Source organism: Garra rufa, chromosome 14, assembly GCF_049309525.1.
Source record: "Garra rufa chromosome 14, GarRuf1.0, whole genome shotgun sequence".
Classification (NCBI taxonomy): domain Eukaryota; kingdom Metazoa; phylum Chordata; class Actinopteri; order Cypriniformes; family Cyprinidae; genus Garra; species Garra rufa.
In genome coordinates, this window is record NC_133374.1 from 2,713,576 (window position 1) to 2,737,264 (window position 23,689).

Here is a 23,689-nt window from a genome sequence, read left to right on the forward strand (position 1 = left end):
ATATATATATATATATATATATATATATATATATATATATATATATATATATATATATATATATATATATATATATATATATATATATATATATATATATATATATATATATATATATATATATATATATATATATATATATATATATATATATATATATATATATATATATATATATATATATATATATATATATATATATATATATATATATATATATATATATATATATATATGTGATTTATCAAGGCTGCATTTATTTGATTGAAAATATAGTAAAAAATAGTGGAATGTTTTTACAATTAAAACTAGCTGTTTTCTATATGAATACCTGTTAAAATGTAATTGATTTCTGTGATGCGCAGCTGAATTTCCAGCATCTAAACTCGTCTTCAGCATCACAAAAAATATTATCAGTGTTGAAAACAGTTGTGCTCCCCAGTACTTTTGTGGAAACCGTCATACATTTTCTCTTTCAGGATACTCTTATGAATAGAAAGTTCAAAAGAACAGTGTTTGTTTGAAATAGAAATCTTTTGCAACATTGTAAATGTCTTTACAGTCACTTTTGATCAATTGAATGCGTCCTTGATGAATAAAAGTAAAAATTTCTTAATAATAATCGGCCGTGCTTGTGTTATGCAGCATGCCATTTTTCTTCATAAGTATTTCGTTGGAACTTCCGAGGTTATTTTTCATCAGTTTGGCGGCGTAAGTCTGGTGAAGTTCCAAACACACACCTGCGGGCAGGTGAGCGGCTTTATTTCCCCGATGAGCGAGCGGTCAGCGCGAGTCTCGATCTATCACTGCTGTCCTGGAGGTGTGAGGGTTCTGAGCTCTGACCGCTGCCCCAGTAGAGCTCACCCTGCCTGGGGACGGAGCGAGCGGGACGCCCCTGACTCCCGGCGGCCGTGGGATGTGACTAATCACCCGCGCGGTGAACTCTGACCCCGGGGGTCAAAGCGGCCCGCGGTTCAGCGCACTGCCAGCAGCTGCAGCGAGCGCCTGTGTGTGCGTGTGTCGCCCTGAAGCCGTGAGCCCGGCGGGAACGCTGTGTGATATTAGACGACTAAATGATGCTATTTATTATGTCGCTACGAGAGACTCGCTGCGGAGGAGAGACCAGCTCGTCTTGTATTTCTTTATTAGTTTTCCTGTTTCTGTTTGTCCGCTATCGATTGAGATTTGTTAGACGGACACGTTTAAGGTTTTATCAATAATCCCAGCGATTACCCACAATGCCCGGGGACTCGGCAGCTCCGCGAAGACGCCCGCTTATACGGATATCGATCGCGCGTTTGCGGATAAACTGTATTTTACGAGTGGGGAAGGAAGTGTTTGTTCCGTGTCTAATTTAATGTGGGATGATGTTTTTATTTCTGTCTGTTTCTTTGTGTTATAGTCCAGCGCTGAGATCGTGACAGTCATGTGACGGAGGGCGAGGCTTTACTGTAGTTTATACCGCAGTAAATGTGTATGCACATTTACACATTTACACATTGAAGTTGTTTAGGGTCATTATAAAACGACATCGAAGCTTACCGTATTAATGTAGAGTTTATAAAAGGGCCCAGTTATTTCCTGAAAAACTTTTGTTTATTTAAAGATGTTGCATGATATCTATTATTATATCTTAAAAAATAAAATGCTACTTTTACTTGATAATCATTGTAGATTATAGAACCAAAGTTTGCCTGATTTATTATATTAGGGTAAACCTAAACAATCATAAACTATCTTTTTGGAAGGATTTAAGTTTTTATTTGTCTTCCTAATAATTACAAAATAAAGTTTTAAGTTAATTTGATATGTGTCCATCATGTTGAATTTTAAAAAAGTATTTCACGCACTGGATTTTCAAAATAGACATGAACATATATAGCATTATGTAATTTAAAATGACATCATATAATCATATAAAATTTTGATCGTATTGTTCACACTATGCTTTATGGAAATGCATTTCTGCCAAAACTTAAAAATATAAAAAATGTTTTTGCAACTTTTTATCTCTCAATTCTTTTTATCTATCAATTTTTCTTGGAATTTGCGAGGTATGTCTCACGTCGCAATTCTCACTTTTTTTCTCAGAAATGCAAGTTATTATATTCGAGACATAAACTCACAGTTCAGACTTTTTACAGAATTGCAAGTTTGTATCTTTACTGGAGTTACTGAAAGATGTTTAACCTTAGAATTCTAAAAAAAAAATGCAAGTTTACATCTCACACTTCTCAGAAATGCGAGTTATTAATTACAAGATGCAAACAATTCTGACTCTTTTTTCTTGAAATTTGCGAAGTTATATCTTGCATCACAGTTCTCACTTTTTTCTCGGTAATGTGGGTTATTTATTTGCGAGACAAACTCAGAATCAGAATTCAGACTTTTTACAGATTTGCAGTTTTCGTTTTTTAAATCCTTAGAAATGCAAGTTCTGACTCTTTTTCTCGGAGTTGCAAAGGTTATATCTATGGCGTTTAAATAGACTCAAAAGTCGCGCGCACGAAAACCACGAGCACGCGAATGAAGCAAGCGCAAAACAGACCCACGAAAGGAAAATAACAGCGCGAGATAATAAAGTTAATGTTAACAAATGAAACTGGATGGCAAAATTTTATATATTGTGTGTATGTGTCTGTGTGTTGATTTTAAAGTGTAACCCTTTCAATTCTGTAAACTTTAAATCAAAACTGGCAGAGGGTTGCTGTGAATGCATGTGCCAACTGGGCACCGTTTTCCTGATGCCATCAGGATGCCGACTGCGCAGATGGCGAGGGCCCGTTCATCGCTGCTTGCAGCTTTAATTATTATTATTATTATTATTAACTGATGATTTTATCTACATGCATTAGGCAGTAAACAAAATAAGTACCTTTGAAATTGTACAATACAATATCATATATTGAATATATTGCACTGGAAACACAAAGTCAAAGTCCTGCTACATGTTTAAACAAGAGTGAAACTGATTAAACAAATGACCAATCACAGGTGGGAAAACAAAAGTCATTGCCCCGCCGTCAAAGTGTCAAAAGTCAACTCGAGGAGCGAGGGCGTGTTGAGTAGTCGTAGGGGCTTGTGGCAGTATTCATTTCCGCTCCTAAATACTGTTCTGCGTGCTCGCGGTGTACAAATGCGCGCACACAGGTGCGCTCTCGCTTTTCGTGCACGCGACTTTTGAGTCTATTTAAACGCCATAGATATCCTGCATCGAGATTCTGATTTTTTATATCAGATACAAAGTCACAATTGTGAGAAAAAAGTCAGAATGTGAGTTTATATCCTGCAATTCTGAGAAAAAAAGTTCGAAATTGCAAGTTTATTTGATGCAAATCTCAGAAAGTTAATATTTCGAGATACAGTCACAATTGTGAGAAAAAAATGTATTTCTTGAATTGTGAGATTAAAACTCAATTCCTGGAAAAATCCCGCAATTCTGACTTTATAACTAATTTTTCAGTTTATATGACAAAAAAGTCAGAATTGCAAGTTTATATCTCACAATTTTGAGAAAAAAAGTCGGAAGTGAGAGTTTCATGCAAATCTGAGAAAAAAACTTAGAATTGTGAGTTTTTTTGATGCAATTCTGAGAAAAATGAATTGGGAGATACAGTCACAATTTCAAGAAAAAAGTCAGAATGCAAGTTTATATCCTGCAATTCTGACTTTATAACTCGCAATTTTGAGTTTATATGACAAAAAAATGAGAATTGTGAGTTTTTATCTTACAATTTTGAGAAAAAAAGTCACAATTGCGAGAAAAAGGTCAGAATTGCAAGTTTATATCTCGCAATTCTGAGTTTATATGACAAAAAGTCAAAATATGAGTTTATATCCTGCAATTCTGACTTTATAACTCGCAATTTTGAGTTTATATGACAAAAAAATGAGAATTGTGAGTTTTTATCTTACAATTTTGAGAAAAAAAGTCACAATTGCGAGAAAAAGGTCAGAATTGCAAGTTTATATCCCGCAATTCTGACTTTATAACTCGCAATTTTGAGTTTATATGACAAAAAGTCAGAATATGAGTTTATATCCTGCAATTCTGACTTTATTTCTTGCAATTGTGAGATTAAAGCTCAATTCCTAGAAAAAAGTCAGATATGTGGGATGTAAACTTTTTCTCTGAATAGTGGGTTTATATCATGCCATTAATAGCACTTTAGATGTAAACTCAAAGTTCTGAGTTGTGAGATATAAACCGAGTCTACCTTTTAGACTACATTTTTTTTTTTTTGTATTTTTTTCTTTTTATAAATAGTCTTTGGTGATGGCGTGGTGTTTTTGCTGCATCGGCACGTATGCGTGCGTGTGTGTGCGGGGCAGGTCAGGGCAAAAGGCAGTGCTAAACATGGCGGCTGACATACACTGCAGTGTTTTAATTGTCAAACACAAGCACAGTGTGACGTCATCACCGCAGGACACAAACACGTGCCTGACGTCCGGATGCAGCCGGCTCTCCACGCAGACCCCTGACCGAGAGCCACCGCTTGACCCCACACCCTAACGTTAACCTCTGACCTCTGACCTCTCACCGTGTGCAGGTGCCAACCCCATACAGAAGAACGAGCTGGGACACACGCCGCTGACCTACGCCAAAGACGGAGAGATGGCCACGCTGCTTAAAGAGGCTCAGAACATGGTAAATCATGGTGAATTCAGAATGTTTAACTCAAATAATAACCCTGGTTTTAACACATTGTACCCTGATATAGTCTTATGGAATCCGTCTCCAGATCTCAGATCAGTTAGGGCTGTTAATGTGTGTGTAATCTGCTGATTTGTGTGTATTTAGTCTGGATTAGGGCTGTAATCTGCAGTAATCCTGTTGGAGGGTTAATGAGCTGCAGGTGAAACCATCATGATCCTGTATCACTGTTACAGGCTTCAGGGCAACACACACAAACGCACACACACATCAACTGATGACAACACTGAGAAAACTCAGACTCTCTTGTTATACGTGGGTCAAAGATGTTAAGATGTCCCTGTCACGAGAAATTTACAAAAGTGATTTTATCTCAATAGAAAGCACATTAAATGTAAGTGAAGTGTCTACTTTTAGGTTTCAAATATGTTTTTGGAGAATGAAATGTCAACATTTGGTTAAAATAATGTTAGATTGTCATTCAGTGTAACACTATATTTGTCAAAATTCAAACAACGTGCTTGTTCTGACTTGTGCATATTAAAATATAAAAGAATAAGGGTGAATATTAAATTAGATTGAGTTTTAAATTAATAAAAAGTTCTTACTGACAAATGGGCAAAACCTCGGATAGTGGCACATTTTTAAAAAATTTAGAAATGCAACTAATTAGTATTTGGAGTGAAAGTAATTTGTCTTTTTTTATTTTTGTTGTAAATATGCCTGACAAGATTGACACTGAATGACATTTTAGTGGGTGTATTCTGTAAATTAGGGAAAAGTGTATGATATTTATTTTTTGCTCAGAAAAAAAAAACACTTTAGTGCATGTTTGCGAATCATTTGATTCATTTCAAGACTTCAGTGCGGGTTTCTTGAATAATTTGATTCACTTCGGGACTTTAGTGCGGTTTGTGAATTATTTTGATTCACTTTGGGAGTTCGCTGTGTGTTCGCGAATCATTTGATTCGCTCCGGGACTTCTTTGCGTGTTTGCGAATCATTTGATTCACTCCGGGAGTTCGGTGCGTGTTCGCGAATCATTTGATTCACTCCGGGAGTTCGCTGTGTGTTCACAAATCATTTGATTCAATCCAGGACTTCAGTGCGGTTTGCAAATCATTTGATTCACTCCGGGAGTTCGGTGTGTGTTTGCGAATCATTTGATTCACTCCGGGAGTTCGGTGCGTGTTCGCGAATCATTTGGTTCTCTTTGGGTGTTTGGTGCGTGTTTGCGAATCATTTGATTCACTTCGGGATTCAGTGCGTGTTCGCAAGTCATTTTATTCCCTTCGTTAATTCGGTGCATTTTTCAGTACAAAGCCTGATCAGTGTCAGATTGTATGTTACTTAAACATTATTTCAAACACTTAGTGTACCTTCATTCACATATATTTTCCTCCCTGTATTGTTGTGTGTGTGTAGTTTGCGGAGGCGCAGAGTAAGCGTGAAGCAGAGGAGAGGAGGAAGTTTCCTCTGGAGCGCAGACTGAAGGAGCACATCATTGGACAGGAAGGAGCCATCAATACAGTGGCATCAGGTACAAGCACACACACACACACACACACACACACACACACACACACTAGCCCCAGTGCATGATGGTCTGATCAACTCTGCTTCATTTTCATTCCAGTAAATGCTCTGTTAGGACTGGACAGTTCAGAAAGTTACTTCTGTGTGTGTCTTTCTTTGTTTTTCTCTGTGTTTGTGGGTGAAGATAATTGATTAATGTGTGTGTGTGTGTGTGTGTGTGTGTGTGTGTGTGTGTGTGTGTGTGTGTGTGTGTGTGTGTGTGTGTGTGTGTGTAACGCAGCTGCTCCAGAGTTTTGTCTGCTTCGTAACTCAATTACTGGTCCTTCCTGCCGGCGTCTCCATCTCTCCATCACTTCCTGTGTCGTTCTGTTTCCAGCAGATTAGTTGACTCTCTCCAGTCCTCATGTTTGTCATCTCTGCTCATACTTCATTTCTATTCTTTGATTTTTCTCGTGTGTGTGTGTGTGTGTGTGTGTGTGTGTGTGTGTGTGTGTGTCTCCTCTATGAGTCCCCGGACAGACAGAGACACAGATATGAGTTAAAACACAATAACATACGCCTCTAATAAATACTGAACACACACACACTGAGGGGTGTTTGTTTATCGATCAGTGAGCTTTTACAAAAGTGTGTGTGTGTTCGCATACACACACATATGGGGCAGATACATTTTTGTTACATTTTTGGAGTTTTGCAAAGTTACATTTTTGTTACATTTTTTCAGTTTTACATTTTTACAGTTTTGCAAAGTAACATTTTTGTAATTTTATGCAGTTTTGCAAAGTAACATTTTTTTTGCAAAGTTACATTTTTGTACATTTTTTTTAAATTTTGCAGTTACTTTTTTCAGTTTTGCAAAGTTACATTTTGTTTTTTTTTTGCAGTTTACATGTTTGCAGTTTTGTGAAGTTACATTTTTGTTACATTTTGGCAGTTTACATTTTTACAGTTTTGCAAAGTTACATTTTTCTTTTCAGTTTTGCAGTTACATTTTTGTAAAACAAAATTCAGTTTACATTTTTACAGTTTTGCAAAGTTACATTTTTGTTTGTTTTTTTGTTTGTTTTGCAAAGTTACATTTTTGTAAAATTTTTTCAGTTTTGCAAAGTGACTTACTTTTTTTTCAGTTTTGCAAAGTGACTTACTTTTTTTTCAGTTTTGCAAAGTTACATTTTGTTATATTTTTTGCAGTTTACATTTTTTAAGTTTTGCAAAGTTACATTTTGTTATATTTTTTGCAGTTTTGCAAATTTACATTTTTGTTACTTTTTTTCAGTTTTGCAAAGTTACTTTTTTGCATTTTTGGAATTTTGCAATGTTATTATTTTGTTACATTTTTGCAGTTAATGCTTTTATTTGTATATTATATTGAGATGTATATTTTACTTTCTGCATGTAATGTCAAGATGCTGTAGATGGTTTCTAGGGTGTTCCTATGCAGTTGCTGCTGTGTATTATATCTGAGTTTTGTAGCAGGTTGCTGAGGTGTCTTACTGCTGATATTCTGCTCTGTAGAGATGACTGTGAGTCTGTGTGAGTTGTTCACACGTTTTTTCGTCCAGCAGGGTTTTGATCAGCTGTTCTTCTGACAGAGTTCCGTTTAGTGATTTTGCTCATCGTTCACAGATCTTTGTTCTCTGTGTCCATCAGTAGTGAGACGCCCGTCCTCGATAGATAGAGAGAGACAGCAGAGGAAATAGTGACGCTTCACTGAGCCCAATCTCTGCCTCTGATTTGATAAATGGACAGTTATTGCTGTGGCAAATTGTCCCGAAAGCAATTGGATCCCATCAGCACTGTGATAAAACCAGCGTTATTGATCTGCGAGAGCTGATATAGTGAATACATCAGCCCGAGTCACAGAGACACACACGCTTCTGCTGCGTCACACACACTTACACAAATCAAAGCTCTCAGTGTCTTTTAATGATCTCATGCAGTGAAGCAAATGATACACTTGAACCAGTGTTAGTTTACCACTTTTATTGTAGTTTTTGTTCATATTTAGAATTTTTATATTTTCAGTTTTTTTTTTTTTTTTTTTTTTTTTTGTGATTTAAGGGGAGCCACTGCAAGTAAATACACTGTTTTTCATGCATCTGTCAAGTTTGAGATTTTAGGCTTTTTGCTTTTTCACAAAGTGTTTTTTCAGACTAGTGGAAAGAAAACATCCAAAGGACACTGTTAAGGCTTTCTTTTATAGCACTTTATCTATTTGTGTCAATAGATTTCAATTACAATACATATTTTTAAAGGCCATGAGTTTTTTCTCCTACACTGAGATATTAATCTCCACTTCAGTAGCACTTACACACACCACACTTTACATTTTTATTCCTGTCTATATCCTGAAGATTTTTACAGAGGGATTTGTTCAGATAGAATTTGCTTGGTCATATAAAGCATTTTATTCTCCAAAAAAATTGTGAACATATATTGCTTTCTGTCTTTTCTAAGTATTTAAGTAGTGACAAAAATTAGATATTCCCAATATTCCCTCTGTAAAATCATTTGATGTCCAAAAAAAAACAAGAATTTTGAAACTGACTTCATCCAGTGTTCACATTTTTGATCTAGAAATGTATGCAAATTAGCGAATATTTCATTTAATAATGGCTTATTTGCATATTTAAACCTCATGTTTTAGAAAACTTGTAATACAAACAATGTTTACAATTATCAATGTAATCAAGTGGGTAAGTAAGGTGATAACTACTAGTTGTTTTTTACCCTATTCACCTTCAATGTAAAATAAAATATAAATACATTTTGTAATATAGTAATAATTTTATAAAATACAATTAAAACAGCAATATTGTGAAATATTAATACAAACCCTCTAAAGCATCCTGACATTACGTGCCGAAAGAAACATTCAGAAAATATACAACTCCAGTTCAAATAAAGCAATAACCTGCAAAAAAAAACAGTTACAAAAATGTAACTTTGCAAAACAACAACAATGTACACTGCAAAAAATGTATCAAAAATGTAGCTTTGCAAAGTGTTAATGTAAAATGAAAATGTAATTTATTACTGTGATCAAAGGTGAATTTTCAAAAACATTAACAAATCTTAACTATTCCACACTTTTGAACAGAAGTGTATAATTGAAAAAAAAATGCATCATAACTATATTGTTATTACACGATTTATTTATGATTTTTTTATTAATGCATTTTTTTTAGACATTGTTTAGTTTAGTTTTTCACACTTTAAAGAAGAGTTTGAGACGAATGTAAAACGACACACACTCACACACACACACACACGGAGGAAGCTGTGGATTGATTCTGGGTTTTGCTCTCAGGGCTAAAGGTTATTGGTGGTGATTATCTTCACTAATGTCATTACGGCCCTCCGTCCTGAGACACAGAGAGCATCACGCTACACATACATCGTGTGTGTGTGTGTGTGTGTGTGTGTGTGTGTGTGTGTGTGTGTGTGTGTGTGTGTCGCTCTCAGTCACAGGTCCCGTCGTTTTTAATCAGTGAGACACTGGAGCTGATGTCATATAGTGGATATAGTGCTGTCTGAAGGGAGTTTGACGCGCGGCGAGTGACTGTATTCACTAAAACACAAGCTCTAGTTTCTCACTGCTGAAATATTACAAATACACACGTTTATGAAAACCTGGTTTTGGAATCTGATTCTGAGTGTCTTTTATGTTTCATTTTGGTGGATGAATGATGTTGAGATTTCTAGCGGTGGAGTGTGTTTGTGTAATAGTGTGTGTTTATGTGGTTGAATCTTATTGGCTGATAATAAACAGGGATTAGAAATGAGTTGATCAGTTGTTTGCTCTCAAGGACAAAGTATGTGTGTGAGAGACGTCCGGATGCCTTTGAAATGTTCTGTCTCCGGAAGGACAGCGTGTGTACTAAGCGTGACGGGATGCTGTGTGTGTGATTTTTGTCTACATTTTAGATGCGAACACACACTGTGAATGATCTAGAATTGACGGTAGGTTGTCATGATAGAAATACTTCATTTTATTTTGTGCATTAATCTTTCTATTCAGTCAAAGTAAACAGTCCCTAATAAAATATGGGGAAAAAATAGATAAAATAAAAAGAATTGAAAAGCAGTAAGCAATTTACTCTTTTGGGTAACCAGATTTGATCTAAAAAAGGCTTATTGTTTAAAAAAAAATACTTGAAATACAATAAACTTTAACTGAAATAAGTAATGATTTGAATGGTTTTTAAAGATGTTTCTTATTTTCATCAAGGCTGCATTTATTTGATCGAAAATACAGAAAAATTGAGAAATATTATTTCAATTCAAGACAAGAGTTTTCAATGTGAATATATTTTGAAATTTAATTTATTCCTGTGATTCAAAGCTGATTTTTCAGCATCATTACTTCAAATGTCACATGATCCTTCAGAAATCATTCTAATATACTGATTTATTATCAATGTTGGAAAAAGTTTATGCTTATATTTTGCTGGAACCTGTGATTTTTATTTTTACTTCCCCCCAGGATTCTTTAACAAATAGAAAGTTGAAAAGAACAGCGTTTATTTAAAATATAAATATTTTGTAACAATATAAACTACCATCTGAAACTTTGGGGTCAGTAAATTTTCATTCTTTCTTTTTTTTGAAAGAAATTAATACTTTTAATCACCAAGGATGTGTTAAATTGATTTTAAAAAAAAGTGATAGCAAAGGCTTATATTGTTAGAAAAGATTTCTATTTTTAACTGTAATAATATTTCACAACATTACATTTTTTCTGTATTTTTTATCAAGTAAATGCAGCCTTGATGAGCATATAAGAAGTCTTTAAAAAAACATTAAAACTCTTACTGATCCCAAACTTTTGAGTATATATATATGTATACTTAAGTGTGTGTATATGTATTGAAATAAACTTTAACTGAAATAAATACTATGTATTTTTTCATTTATTTATTTTGACTTGATGTACAGAAATAACAAAAGTAAAAAAACACAATTTATGATTAAAAAAGGTAATAAAAATTATGAAAACATACGACAAAATTACAAAAATTTTAAATTAAATTAAAGTGAGATCAGAAAGTAAAAAATAATAAAAAATATAAAAAACTACGATAGTATCTTTAAGTATTTTTAGTATAGTATTTACTGATAAAGTAATGCTGATGTAAACCAACAGAAAGTTATTAGTTTCGTAACTGTTCATCCAAAATGCTTTATTTATTTATATTTTATGTTCATTTGTATTTGACTGCTGATGAATACACTTCAGTCAGTACTGAAAATTTACTAAACATTTTTTAAAAATGTACTGTTTTACCTAACATTGTGTGGACAGTTATAACTATGCTAGTTATCTTTATTACTTACATATTCTTCTCAGAATTATTCCAATTCTTATTATGAATGTCTTTTTTTGGGGGGGTATAAGTGTGTTTTATCAAACTGCTGTTGCAGCTGTTTTATAAAAGCAATAAGAGAGACACTGTGCATTACTGTGATTTTTACCACAGTTTATAGACCTGATAATGGAAAGCTGAAATATGGAAAAATTACATTGTGATTGTCCAGACTTGGAAATGTGTCTCATTTTGTTCATCTGTATAATATCACATTGTCTCCAACAGTCTCTGTGAATTATATTTATCCACTAATAGCAACTTACAAGTCATGCTGATTCATTGAGGTGTGTTTCTACAGTCTACTGAACAATATTTTAGTAAGATTTTTTTAAATAGTAAAGAAAAATGCATTAAGTTTTCGGTTAGGGTCAGTGTGTGGGTATAGTTATTAACTAGCTGTATATAAAAACAATAGAAGTCTATGGAAGAACCCATTTAGACAGATGAGTAAACATACGTGTGTGTGTGTGATCTGTTTAAAGACAACTGAATGATTGTTTGTACACAGCTCAACACAAATAACGCAAACATATCTGCTGTAATGACGTCTGATGATCACACACACACACACAGATGTCAGATCAGCACTAACGGCAGAGGACAGACACACACACACACACGCACACACGCGCGGGTTGCCATGGTGAGCGTGTGTTATCGTGCCGCGTCTCTGCTGGATCTATTCTAACCTGATTTAGTTGCTCCAGCGTTGCAGCAGCGTAATGAAATTAGTGTGTGTCTAATGGTGCAGAGAGGCCCTGTCTCTCTCTCCGTCTGTCTCTCTCTCCGTCTTTCCTCAGTCTTTGTCTGTTTTTTTTTTTTTTTCGGAAGCGTTTGCTCTCGTCCGGTCTGTCTGTCCTTCTTCTCATTACCGTCTGTCTGTCTGTCTAGAGTTAATTATTGTCTGTTTTTCTCCACAGCCATTAGGAGGAAGGAGAACGGCTGGTATGATGAAGAACATCCCCTCGTCTTCCTCTTCCTGGGCTCATCTGGAATCGGTAATCTCTTCCTTTTCCCAACAATATTAACCCTGAATCTTTCACATTGTAAGTCTCTTTGGGGGAAAAAAAAAGCATTTGCTAAATGCACACATGTAAATCTTGGTTTGTTTTGTTGTTTCTCTTCAAGTAGTCACACAGGGGTTTAGTAAAATCCTGCGTTCCAAAGTGATTTACAGTCTAATATAATATTCATAGACGCGTTTATTCAGCAGATCTGTCATTTGTGTGTCATCAGACGTGATGAACGTACACACATTTAGTCATGGAGTCAGACAGGCCTCTGGCATGATCTACTTCCTGCAGTCCCTTTGTACTTTTAGTTGACTTCTTTGTTTCTGTTTCTTTTAATGCAAGACTCTGCAAGACACTACGATTTTGGTTTAATTTGCTGCCATCTTTTAGACTAGTGGAACGAAAATATCCTTAATACACATTTAAGTATTTATTTTATTGCACTTTAAATTTTTGCATCTGTAGATTTCAATCACAATACATATTTATACATAAACGGGCTGTTTTGTTGAGTTTTTTCTCCACTTCAGCAGCACTTACATACACCCAAACTTAGAGTTTTATTCCTCTCTAAATTCTGAAGGTTTTTACAGAAGGGTTTGTTTATATATCATTCACCTGGTTTTATAGCTTTATCTATTTGCATATGTAGATTTAATTTGCAAGACATATCTTTAAAGGCCGTTTACGCAAAATGAGTTTGTTTTTCCACTTCAGCAGCGCTTACACACACCAAAACTTAGAGTTTTATTCTTATTTATATTCTGAAGGTTCTTACAGAAAGGTTTGTTTCATTCACCTGGTTTTATTTTTGCACTTTATGTTTGCATATGTAGATTTAATTGACAATATCTTAAAAGCCTGTTTACACAGAATTAGTTTTTTCTTCACTTCTGCAGCACTTGCATACACCAAAACTTAGAGTTTTATTCATCTCTATATTCTAAAGGTTTTTACAGAAGGGTTTGTTCATATATCATTAACCTGGTTTTATAGCACTTTATTTGCATATGTAGATTTAATTGACAATATCTTAAAAGCTTGTTTACACAGAATTAGTTTTTTCTTCACTTCTGCAGCACTTACATACACCAAAACTTAGAGTTTTATTCATCTCTATATTCTGAAGGTTTTTACTGAAGGGTTTGTTCATATTTCATTCACACGGTTTTATTCTTTCACTTTATGTATTTGCATATGTAGATTTAATTGACAGTATCTTTAAAGGCCGTTTACTCAAAATGATTTGTTTCTCCACTTCAGCAGCACTTACATACACCAAAATTTAGAGTTTTATTCATCTCTATATTCTGAAGGTTTTTAAAGAAGGGTTTGTTTATAAATCATTCACCTGGTTTTATAACACTTTATCTATTTGCATAATATAGATTTAATTTACAATTCATATCTTTAAAGGGCGTTTACACAAAATGAGTTTGTTTCTCCACTTCAGCAGCACTTACATACACCAAAACTTAGGGTTTTATTCCTCTCTATAGTCTGAAGGTTTTTACAGAAGAGTTTGTTCATATTATTCACCTGGTTTTATTTTTGCACTTTATGTATTTGCATATGTAGATTTAATTGACAGTATCTTTAAAGACCGTTTACTCAAAATGAGTTTGTTTCTCCACTTCAGCAGCACTTACATACACCAAAACTTAGGGTTTTATTCCTCTCTATATTCTGAAGGTTTTTACAGAAGGGTTTGTTTTTACATCACTCACACTGATTTTTACAACATTTTACTCCTAAAAACATGGCAAAAATTTATTTTTTCTCTCTATTGACTGATTTTCTAATTTATGGAGTGATGAAAAGATGAGATATAAAAATCCCTTCTGTAAAAACCATTATCTCTTATATTTTTTAACCTGGCTTTGCCCAATGTTACGGTCTATTCCCTGGAAATTTGTGCAAATTAGTTCATATTTAATTCACAATTACAAATCTTGATGTACTGTAATCAATAAACAAAAAAATATGAAATCAGTTAAAACTGTTAGCCTTTTACCAGCATTGTCTCTGTTTAAGTAAAATACACTCAAATTTTGAGCATAAGCATAAACACACAAGCACAAAGAGATGATCTGGAGTCATGAGTGTTTGTTTTGTGCGCTTTGATTGATGAAGAGACGTTTCTCCTTTCGCCAGCGGCGCGTCTGATCACTCGCCATCAATATTCAACAAGTCCCTCCACTTACCATATATGCGTTTATTAAAATTCATAAGAGCGATATTTACTCTCACAGACTACATTACCCTGAGAGAAGAATGAAGGGAGGGAGAGATGATGGACACACGTGCCATGAGACGCCAGCAAAATAAACACACGGCATGAAGTGATCTCTCTCCCTGACAGGAAGTAGTCATCCTGTCTCCAGAGAGCATCTGATGCTGAGGTCGCGTCATATTGAGTCAAAACTGCTCATGTCTTCGTCAAACTCTGTCATGTGACGGCTGTGATATTTTTAGCATTTCTGGTTTTATTGTTTGGTGAAATGAATTGCATGGAAGCAAAAAAATGTTTGACTTGTTTTTGCAGGTAAAACTGAGCTGGCCAAGCAGGTGGCGCGATACATGCATAAAGATATTAAAAAGGTCAGTCAGTAAATAAACCTTCATCTGAAATGATTGGCTTCTCATGAAGGGCAAACAACAACATTCTGTTGCTCTTTTATACAGGGTTTCATCCGGATGGACATGTCTGAATTTCAGGAGAAACATGAGGTGACACACACACACACACACACACACACACACACACACACACACACACACTTTTTTCTATATTTTGTTCTTTTTATTAAAATATTTTATTTTATTGTTTATTTTATTGCACTTTATCTATTTGCGTCTGTAGATTTCAAATTTAATACATATTTATACCTAAACTGGCTGTTTAGTTGAGTTTGTTTCTCCACTACAGCAGGACTTACATACACCAAACCTTAGAGTTTTATTCCTCTCTATATTCTGAAACTTTTTACTGAGGGTTTTGTTCATATATCATTCACCTGTTTTTATTATTGCACTTTTTATATTTGCAAATTTAATTTAAATAATAATCATATTTAATACACAGCATGATTTTGTTTCTCCACTTTAGCAGCACTTAGATAAACCAAAACTTAAGAGTTTTATTCCTCTCTATATTCTGAAGGTTTTTACTGAAGGGTTTGTTTATATGTCACTCGCACTAATTTGTACAACATTATTTTCCTAAAAACATGGCAAAAATGTAATATCCTCAGTAATATTCTTTGCAAACTGTTGTTCCATCATGAGAAAAGTGAAGACGTGAAGAAGTTTACAGCAGGGATTCCCAGTTGTTTTGTCAACCAATACCTTTTAAGCTAAGACTATTAGCTTGAAGTCCCTATAAGATTTTAAGGTCCTGGACCCCTTTTTGGTTTTATTTAGATTTATAATTTATTTTAATCTACATTTAATGATTTAATTCATTTTAAGTAAGATTTCTATTTTGAGTTTTATTTTAAAATATTTTGTTTTCTTTTTTCTTATTTTGATTTTTTTATTAAAATATTTTATTTTATTATTTATCAATTGTATTCATTCATTCAAGTAGGTGTTTAATTTACGATTGTTCTTGTTTTGAAATGATTCATTTTAAATTTTATCAAATGCATTTTAAGGAATGAACCCCAATCAACATTAATACTATACTGCATTTTTTTTTTGTTTTGATAACTTTTAGCAAGCTTTTTATTTCAATTTGTTATTTCACAATTTTTCATTTTAATTTGACATTTTCATATATTTTTTTTTTTGTTAATCATTTATTTTAATTGTTTAGATTTTTTTTCATTGTTTTAATACATTTTGACATGTTTTTGTTTTAAAAATGTATTTATATTAAATGTACATTTAAGGAATGAACCCCAATCAACATTAATACTAATATTGCTTTTTTTTTTAAATAAAACTTTTAGCAAGATTTTTATTTCGATTTGTTTTTATTTCACAATTTTTCATTTTAATTTGACAATTTCATGTTTTAATTAAAAAAAAAAAATTTTGTAAATGTTTGATTTTGATTGTTTTGATTTTTTTTTCATTGTTTTAATATATTTTGACGTTTTAAAAATGTATTTATATTAAATGTACATTTAAGGAATGAACCCCAATCAACATCAATATTAATACTGCATTGTTTTTTATAAAACTTTTAGCAAGCTTTTTATTTCAATTTGTTTTTATTTCACAATTTTTCATTTCAATTTGACATTTTCATGTTTTAATAATTTTTTTGTAAATGTTTTATTATTTTTTTTACATAATTTTAATATAGTTTGACATGTTTTTGTTTTAAAAAATGTATTAAATCCTGATCTACAGTAAGATCTGCTCTTGCATCAGTGAGGATGACGTGCATCGTGTTGTTTTTTTGTCTTATGAATAGCATACAGTAATTTTGTGTATCTAGAAACAGATCTCTGTGCTCTGAACGGAGAAGCTCTTCTACTGTGATTCTCCTTCATAAGCCGTTTAGTCGCGCTGTTCCACAGTGACCTTAGACTGAGCCTAAACACACACACAATTCAATCACACACTCTTATTGTATTGATAGAGGACTGTCACTGTCACTCCGCAGGGCTGGATGAACGGTGTGTGTGTGTGTGTGTGTGTGTGTGTGTGTGTGTGTGTGTGTGTGTGTGTGTGTTGATCTAATCATGGACTTGATCCCCTCGGAGGTCAGATCTGCCCAGTTCGCATCTTCTTTGTCTTTCATGTTCTGTCTTCTGTCTCTCAGGTGGCGAAATTCATTGGTTCTCCTCCAGGATACGTGGGTCATGAAGAAGGAGGTCAGCTGACCAAACAGCTCAAACAGTGTCCGAACGCCGTGGTTCTGTTCGACGAGGTGGATAAAGCTCATCCAGATGTGCTGACCATCATGTTACAGCTCTTTGACGAGGTACAGGTTCCAACATTATATATAGAGCTGAGCGGATGTTTAGATACATATCCAACTGTAAATGGGTTGTTGACGTGAGATGGCTTCTTTAATGTTCTACAAGATAAAATATATATAATTATATAATTAATATTGTCGTTATTTGAAATGCAGTAAATGGCACATTTCTGTCCTACATGGGCCTGTTGTTATAAACCTGCAGTGTTTTTTGACCTTTTTAAAATTTTTGCACCAAATCTCAAAATCGTCATATGGTGCGATATGGTGGTTCAATAAATTGCAGCTTTTATAAATAAAAAATAAAAGCATAAAACTGTTTATAAATACCTCCGGCATAATTGTACAAGTGTCTATTTTAGTAAACTGCAATCATTTTTTTTTTTAATCCATATATTTCTGAAAGCAAATGGACTTGATGCATTTTGTCTCTGAAAATCATGTCCTTTGGTATGACAAATTGGCCAGTTCCAAAAAAAGTTTAATTAGTTTTATGTTACTGAAGCCCATGAGATGTGCACATGGTACATTTTAGTCTTGGAATTGTTCAAATATTTAACTTTTTTTAGGAACCACTACAAAAGTGTTACGTTTTATCGTCCTTTGGTGCACCCTAAATTATATTTTTTTTATTAAACTGTGCACAAAACTACATAATCATGGCATATTATCCAAATGTGTCTTGCAAACTGCTAATGACAAGTTAGTTCAGAACAGCAAGATCATTAATTGACAAAAAAGGCTGAAACGTCCTGTGTTGTGACAGAAAATGTCCTCTGGTGTGACGCCTGTACTGTCACACCACAGGACAAAGATGTCACACCTCTCATGCTATTTATATATTATTAAGAGTTTTTTTTTTCTTAATTTTTGCTATGTCACACCATAGAACAAATTTATGGTACAGTTCAGTGAAAATGTTTAGTAAAAAAATGTTAGTGACCCTTTTATATGTTCTCAAAGATCAGACTTCACACGACATAAATACACTGCCCCTCAAAAGTTTGGGATCAGTAAGATTTTTAATGTTTTTTTAAGATGTTTCTTCTGCTCATCAAGGCTGCATTTATTTGATCAAAAAAAAAAACCTGTAATAATGTGAAATAATATTTAAATGTAAAATAACCATTTTCTCTGTGAATATTTGTTAAAATGTAATTTATTCCTGTGATACAAAGCTACATTTTCAGCAACTCACATGATCCTTCAGAAATCATTCTAATATTCTGATTTATTATTATTTAGTGGAAACAGTTGTGTTATGTATGTTTATAATAAAATGTGATACTTTTTTAAATAAAAGGTTAAAAAGAACAGCATTTATTTAAAATAGAGAGGTTTTCTAACAGTAAACAGCACTGTTCAATTGTTTGGGCTCAGTAAATTTGTATAGAAATTCATACTTTTGTTCACCAAATGAAGTTCTTAGCAATGCATATTACTAATCAAAAATCAAGTTTTTATATATTTATGGTAGAAAAAGTACAAAATATCTTCATGGAACGTGATCTTTACTTAATATCCTAATGATTTTTGGCATAAAAGAAAAATCGATAATTTTGACCCATGCAATATATTTTTGGCTATTGCTACAAATAAACCTGTGATACTTAAGACTGGTTTTGTGCTCCAGGGTCACATATATATATATATAATTCTAATAATAAATCAGTATATTAGAATGATTTCTGAAGGATCATGTGACACTTAAGACCGGAGTAACAGCTGATGAAAATTCAGCTTTGCATCACAAAAATAAATTATAGTTTAAGGTATAATAAAATAAAAACCATTATTTTAAATTGTAATAACATTTTGCAATATTACTGTATTTTTCTGTATTTTTAATCAAATAAATGCAGCCTTGATGAGAGACTTTGTGCCACGGTTCGTTATAGAAATGCTGGTTTCTATAACGTTGCCGTTTGTGTCTGTGTGGTTCAGGGTCGACTGACCGATGGAAAAGGGAAGACGATCGAGTGTAAAGATGCCATCTTCATCATGACGTCCAATGCAGCTAGTGAAGAAATTGCCCAGCATGCATTGCAGCTAAGACAGGAAGCTCAAGAGCAAAGCCGTCGACGTCTGGCAGAAAATCTGGGTGAGGAATCACACCGGACGGTTAAGTTTGTTTACCAGGAAGTCATGTTTAATCATTGCTTCTGCTTTCAGAGGATGTTCAGAAGAGTGAGAACATCACCATCTCCAACAAGTTCAAAGAGCAGGTGATCCGGCCCATCCTGAAGGTAATCCACGATCCTCATTTCTCAGCGGAGCTCTGTGATTGGTTGCTGGTGTGTCACCGGATGATTTGATTGGTGGTTTCAGGCTCATTTCCGACGGGACGAGTTTCTGGGGAGGATCAACGAGATTGTTTACTTCCTGCCGTTCTGTCACTCTGAACTCATTCAGCTGGTCAGCAAAGAGCTCAACTACTGGGCCAAGAAGGTGAAAACATGTCAGACACTGAAAACAGTCCTTCCTGTGACTTTAAACACACACACACACACACACACACACACACACACACACACACACATATACTGGGATCAATAGCAGCCTGCCGCTCTGACGGCTGTAATCATATTAGTGAAGTTAACATGTGGTCTATTCATAAATATTTAAATACGTATAAAACTTCATATCTGTCAGGCGTCTGCCTGCAGGGACAAACACGCTTGTTCAAGACCTGCAGTCATACATCAGTGTGTGTGTGTGTGTGTGTGTGTGTGTGTGTGTGTGTGTGTGTGTGTGTTTTAAAATGCATATACCAGCAACAATATAATATTCAATATCAATGATATTATTAATAATATATGCACTGGAAAAATGCTTTTCTTCTGGACAAAAATTTTAAACATTCTTAAATCAAGAAGTATTTTCAAAATTATTTTTTTAATAATTTTCTTAAAATAAGATTTTTTCTGATATGCTGCTCAAAAAAACATTATTATTATTATTATGTTGAAAATGGCTGAGTAGAATTTTTTCAGGTTTCTTTGATGAATAGAAAGTTCAGAAGACAAAAATTCTAATACATTTTAAATCAAGCAGGATTTTCAAAATTATTTAGTTGTGTTCAGAAAAAAAAAACAAGTCAAAATAAAGTGTGTTTTAGCTTGAAACAAGTACAATAATCTGCCAATGAGGTAAGAAAAATAATTTAGTTTTCTGTTTGAAATAAGATTTATTTATTTTTTTTGCTTACCCCATTGGCAGATAATTTTGCTTGTTGTAAGCAAAAACTCACTTCATTTTTACTTGTCTTTTCTGAAAACAAGAACATTTTTTTACTTGTCTAGAAAATCCTTCTTGATTTAAGAATTTTTAGATATTTTGGCTGGAAACAAAACAAAAAACTAAGTAAGAAAAGCATTTTTTGCAGTGTGTGTGTGTGTGTGTGTGTGTGTGTGTGTGTGTGTGTGTGTGTGTGTGTGTGTGTGTGTGTGTGTGTGTGTGTGTGTGTGTGTATTGCAGTAATTAATAAGTTATTGTTTTTATTTTTTTACAATTGTAATTACAATAATTGATTAAATAATATACAAGTATATAATATTATAAAATTGTGCACTACCAGTCAAAAGTTTTTGTACAGTAAGATTTTTAGTGTTTTTTAAAGAAGTCTCTTCTGCTCACCAAACCTGCATTTATTTGATCTAAAGTACAGGAATATTTTTACTAGTTAAAATAACTGCTTTTTATTTGAATATATTTTTAAATGTAATTTATTTGTGATTTCAAAGCTAAATTTTCAGCATCATTACTGTAGTCTTCGGTTTCACATGATCCTTCAGAAATAATTTTAATATTCTGATTTGCTGCTCAAGAAAAATTATTACTATTATTATTATTATTATTATTATTATTATTATTATTATTATTATTATTATCATGTTAAAAACAGCTGAGTTGAATTTTGTCAGGTTTCTTTGATGAAAAAAGTTACTAAACTATTTTAAATATTGATAATAATAATAAAACTGTTTCTTGAGAAGAAAATCAGTATATTAGAATGATTTCTGAAGGATCTTGTGACACTGAAGACTGCAGTAATGATGCTGAAAATTCACGTTTGATCACAGAAATAAATTAGATTTTAAAATATATTCAAATAGAAAGCAGTTATTTTAAATAGTAAAAATATTTCAAAATTTTACTGTTTTTCCTGTACTTTAGATCAAATAAATGCAGGTTTGGTGAGCAGAAGAGACTTCTTTAAAAATGTTACTGTTCAAAAACTTTTGACTGGTAGTGTATTCGATGTTATTATTTTTATTTGTAATATTATCATTTAAAGTTTCATATATATATATATATATATATATATATATATATATATATATATATATATATATATATATATATATATATATATGTCCACATCAAAAGAAATTTACAAAAGTGATTTTATGTCCATAGTAAGCATGTTAAATGTAAGTAAAGTGATTTTTGGATAATAAAATGTAAAAATTTGATTAAAATAATGTTACATTGAAATAATGTTACATTCAGTGCAACACAATATTTCTGTAAAAATTCAAACATGTTTATTCTGACTTGTACATATTAAAATATATCAAAGAATAAGGGAGCATATTACATTTTATTGTGTTTTAAATGAGTAAAAAATTCTTACTGACAAATGGGCAAAACTTTTATTTTAAAAATGTAGAATTACAACTAATTAGTATTTGGGGTGAATGTAATTGTTCTTTTAATATGTCATAAATTGATTTTTGTTGTAAATATGCCTGACAAGATTGACGGTGAATGACATTTTAGAGGGTGTCTTCTGTAAATTAGGGAAAAATGTATGATATTTATTTTTTACTCAGAAAAACAAAAACAAAAATGCAATTAAATAAAATAATTATTATTTTAATAAATAATATTGTTTGTTTCAGGCCAAGCAGAGGCACAACATCACACTGCTGTGGGAGAGTCCTGTGTTGGAGCTGCTGGTGGGAGGCTATAACCTTCATTACGGCGCACGCTCCATCAAACACGAGGTGCTGATCAATACCTGCTAATCATTAATCAATACCACCAATCAGGACTATCAACTTTGATTTCTGACTTTCCTTGAGCAGCAAATCAGCATATTAGAATAATCTGTTTTTTATCTGTCACTTATTGTGAATATTTAATCTGTAACATTTAAATGTCATAACTGGATGACATTCTCCAATCATTGCCTTTTAAAATCTGCCCCTGTGAGCTCATGTTCAAAGAGAGACACGCCCACATGTAATCATCCAATAGAGACAGAGTGCATTTAGGCCACGCCCACACCGGCGCTCTCCATTGACTTTGTACTGCGGGAAGCGGCCTCCTTGTCATTTCTGACTTATAACAAAAAACAAAAGAATGTCTAAAAGCTGCAATGAGACAAGGTGTACAGTAAACAAGCTAAAAAACACACAACTACATTTTTATAAGCTGTCGACCCAAAAAACGAGTGTTTAAAGACACAAATTGTTGTAGATGTCGGTTTTTCACGTTGGGTCATTCAGATCATTTCAACAAAAGGAAGGTAAGGAAAAGGAGCATTGACACACAAAAAAATGCTTTTCTTACTTGGATTTTGTCTTGTTTCCAGCCAAAACTATCTAAAACTTCTTAAATCAGGAAGGATTTTCTAGACGAGTAAAAATTATTGTCTTGTTTTCAGTAAAAACAAGTCAAAATGAAGTGATTATTGCTTAGAATAAGCAAAATAATCTGCCAATGGGGTAAGTAAAATAATCTTATTTCAAGCAGAAAACAAGACTATTTTTTGCTTGTTTTAAGCAAAAACTCACTTAATTTTGACTTGTTTTTACTGAAAACAAAACAATTTTAGCTCGTCTAGAAAACACTGCTTTATTTAAGAAGTTTTAGAGATTTTGGCTGAAAACCAGACAAATATCTAAGTAAGAAAAGCATTTTTTGCTGTGCATAGACCAATAAACCAATAAAATTTTGTTTCTCAATGTATCTCCTCCTCTTAGGTTCGTAAAATAATCCTTTGACATGGTTAAAAATAATAAATGTTTATTGTCGCCGTTCAAATTCTCTCCAGCGGGTGTAGTTCTCTAGTAATATGACACTTTTGTGTCCTTAAACACTTGTTTTTTAGGTTGAAATCTTATAAAAATCTAGTTCTGTGTTTTTCTAGGTTGTTTACTGTATACCTTTTACATGG

The 23,689-nt window shown here is 33.1% G+C and overlaps 1 protein-coding gene across 1 annotated transcript in view; it reads left to right on the forward strand.

The window, feature by feature from the left end:
- The window catches only part of clpb (ClpB family mitochondrial disaggregase), a 58,929-nt gene extending 36,379 nt beyond the window's left edge, over positions 1–22,550 (forward strand). The window contains exons 6-15 of the mRNA XM_073818096.1: positions 4,551–4,648; positions 6,080–6,194; positions 12,480–12,557; positions 15,118–15,173; positions 15,258–15,302; positions 17,347–17,508; positions 19,450–19,606; positions 19,678–19,751; positions 19,834–19,953; positions 22,410–22,550. Coding sequence (XP_073674197.1) covers positions 4,551–4,648; positions 6,080–6,194; positions 12,480–12,557; positions 15,118–15,173; positions 15,258–15,302; positions 17,347–17,508; positions 19,450–19,606; positions 19,678–19,751; positions 19,834–19,953; positions 22,410–22,535 — 1,031 coding nt within the window. The 3' untranslated portion in view covers positions 22,536–22,550. The remainder of the gene's footprint in view (positions 1–4,550; positions 4,649–6,079; positions 6,195–12,479; positions 12,558–15,117; positions 15,174–15,257; positions 15,303–17,346; positions 17,509–19,449; positions 19,607–19,677; positions 19,752–19,833; positions 19,954–22,409) is intronic.
- Positions 22,551–23,689: the final 1,139 nt, after the last annotated feature.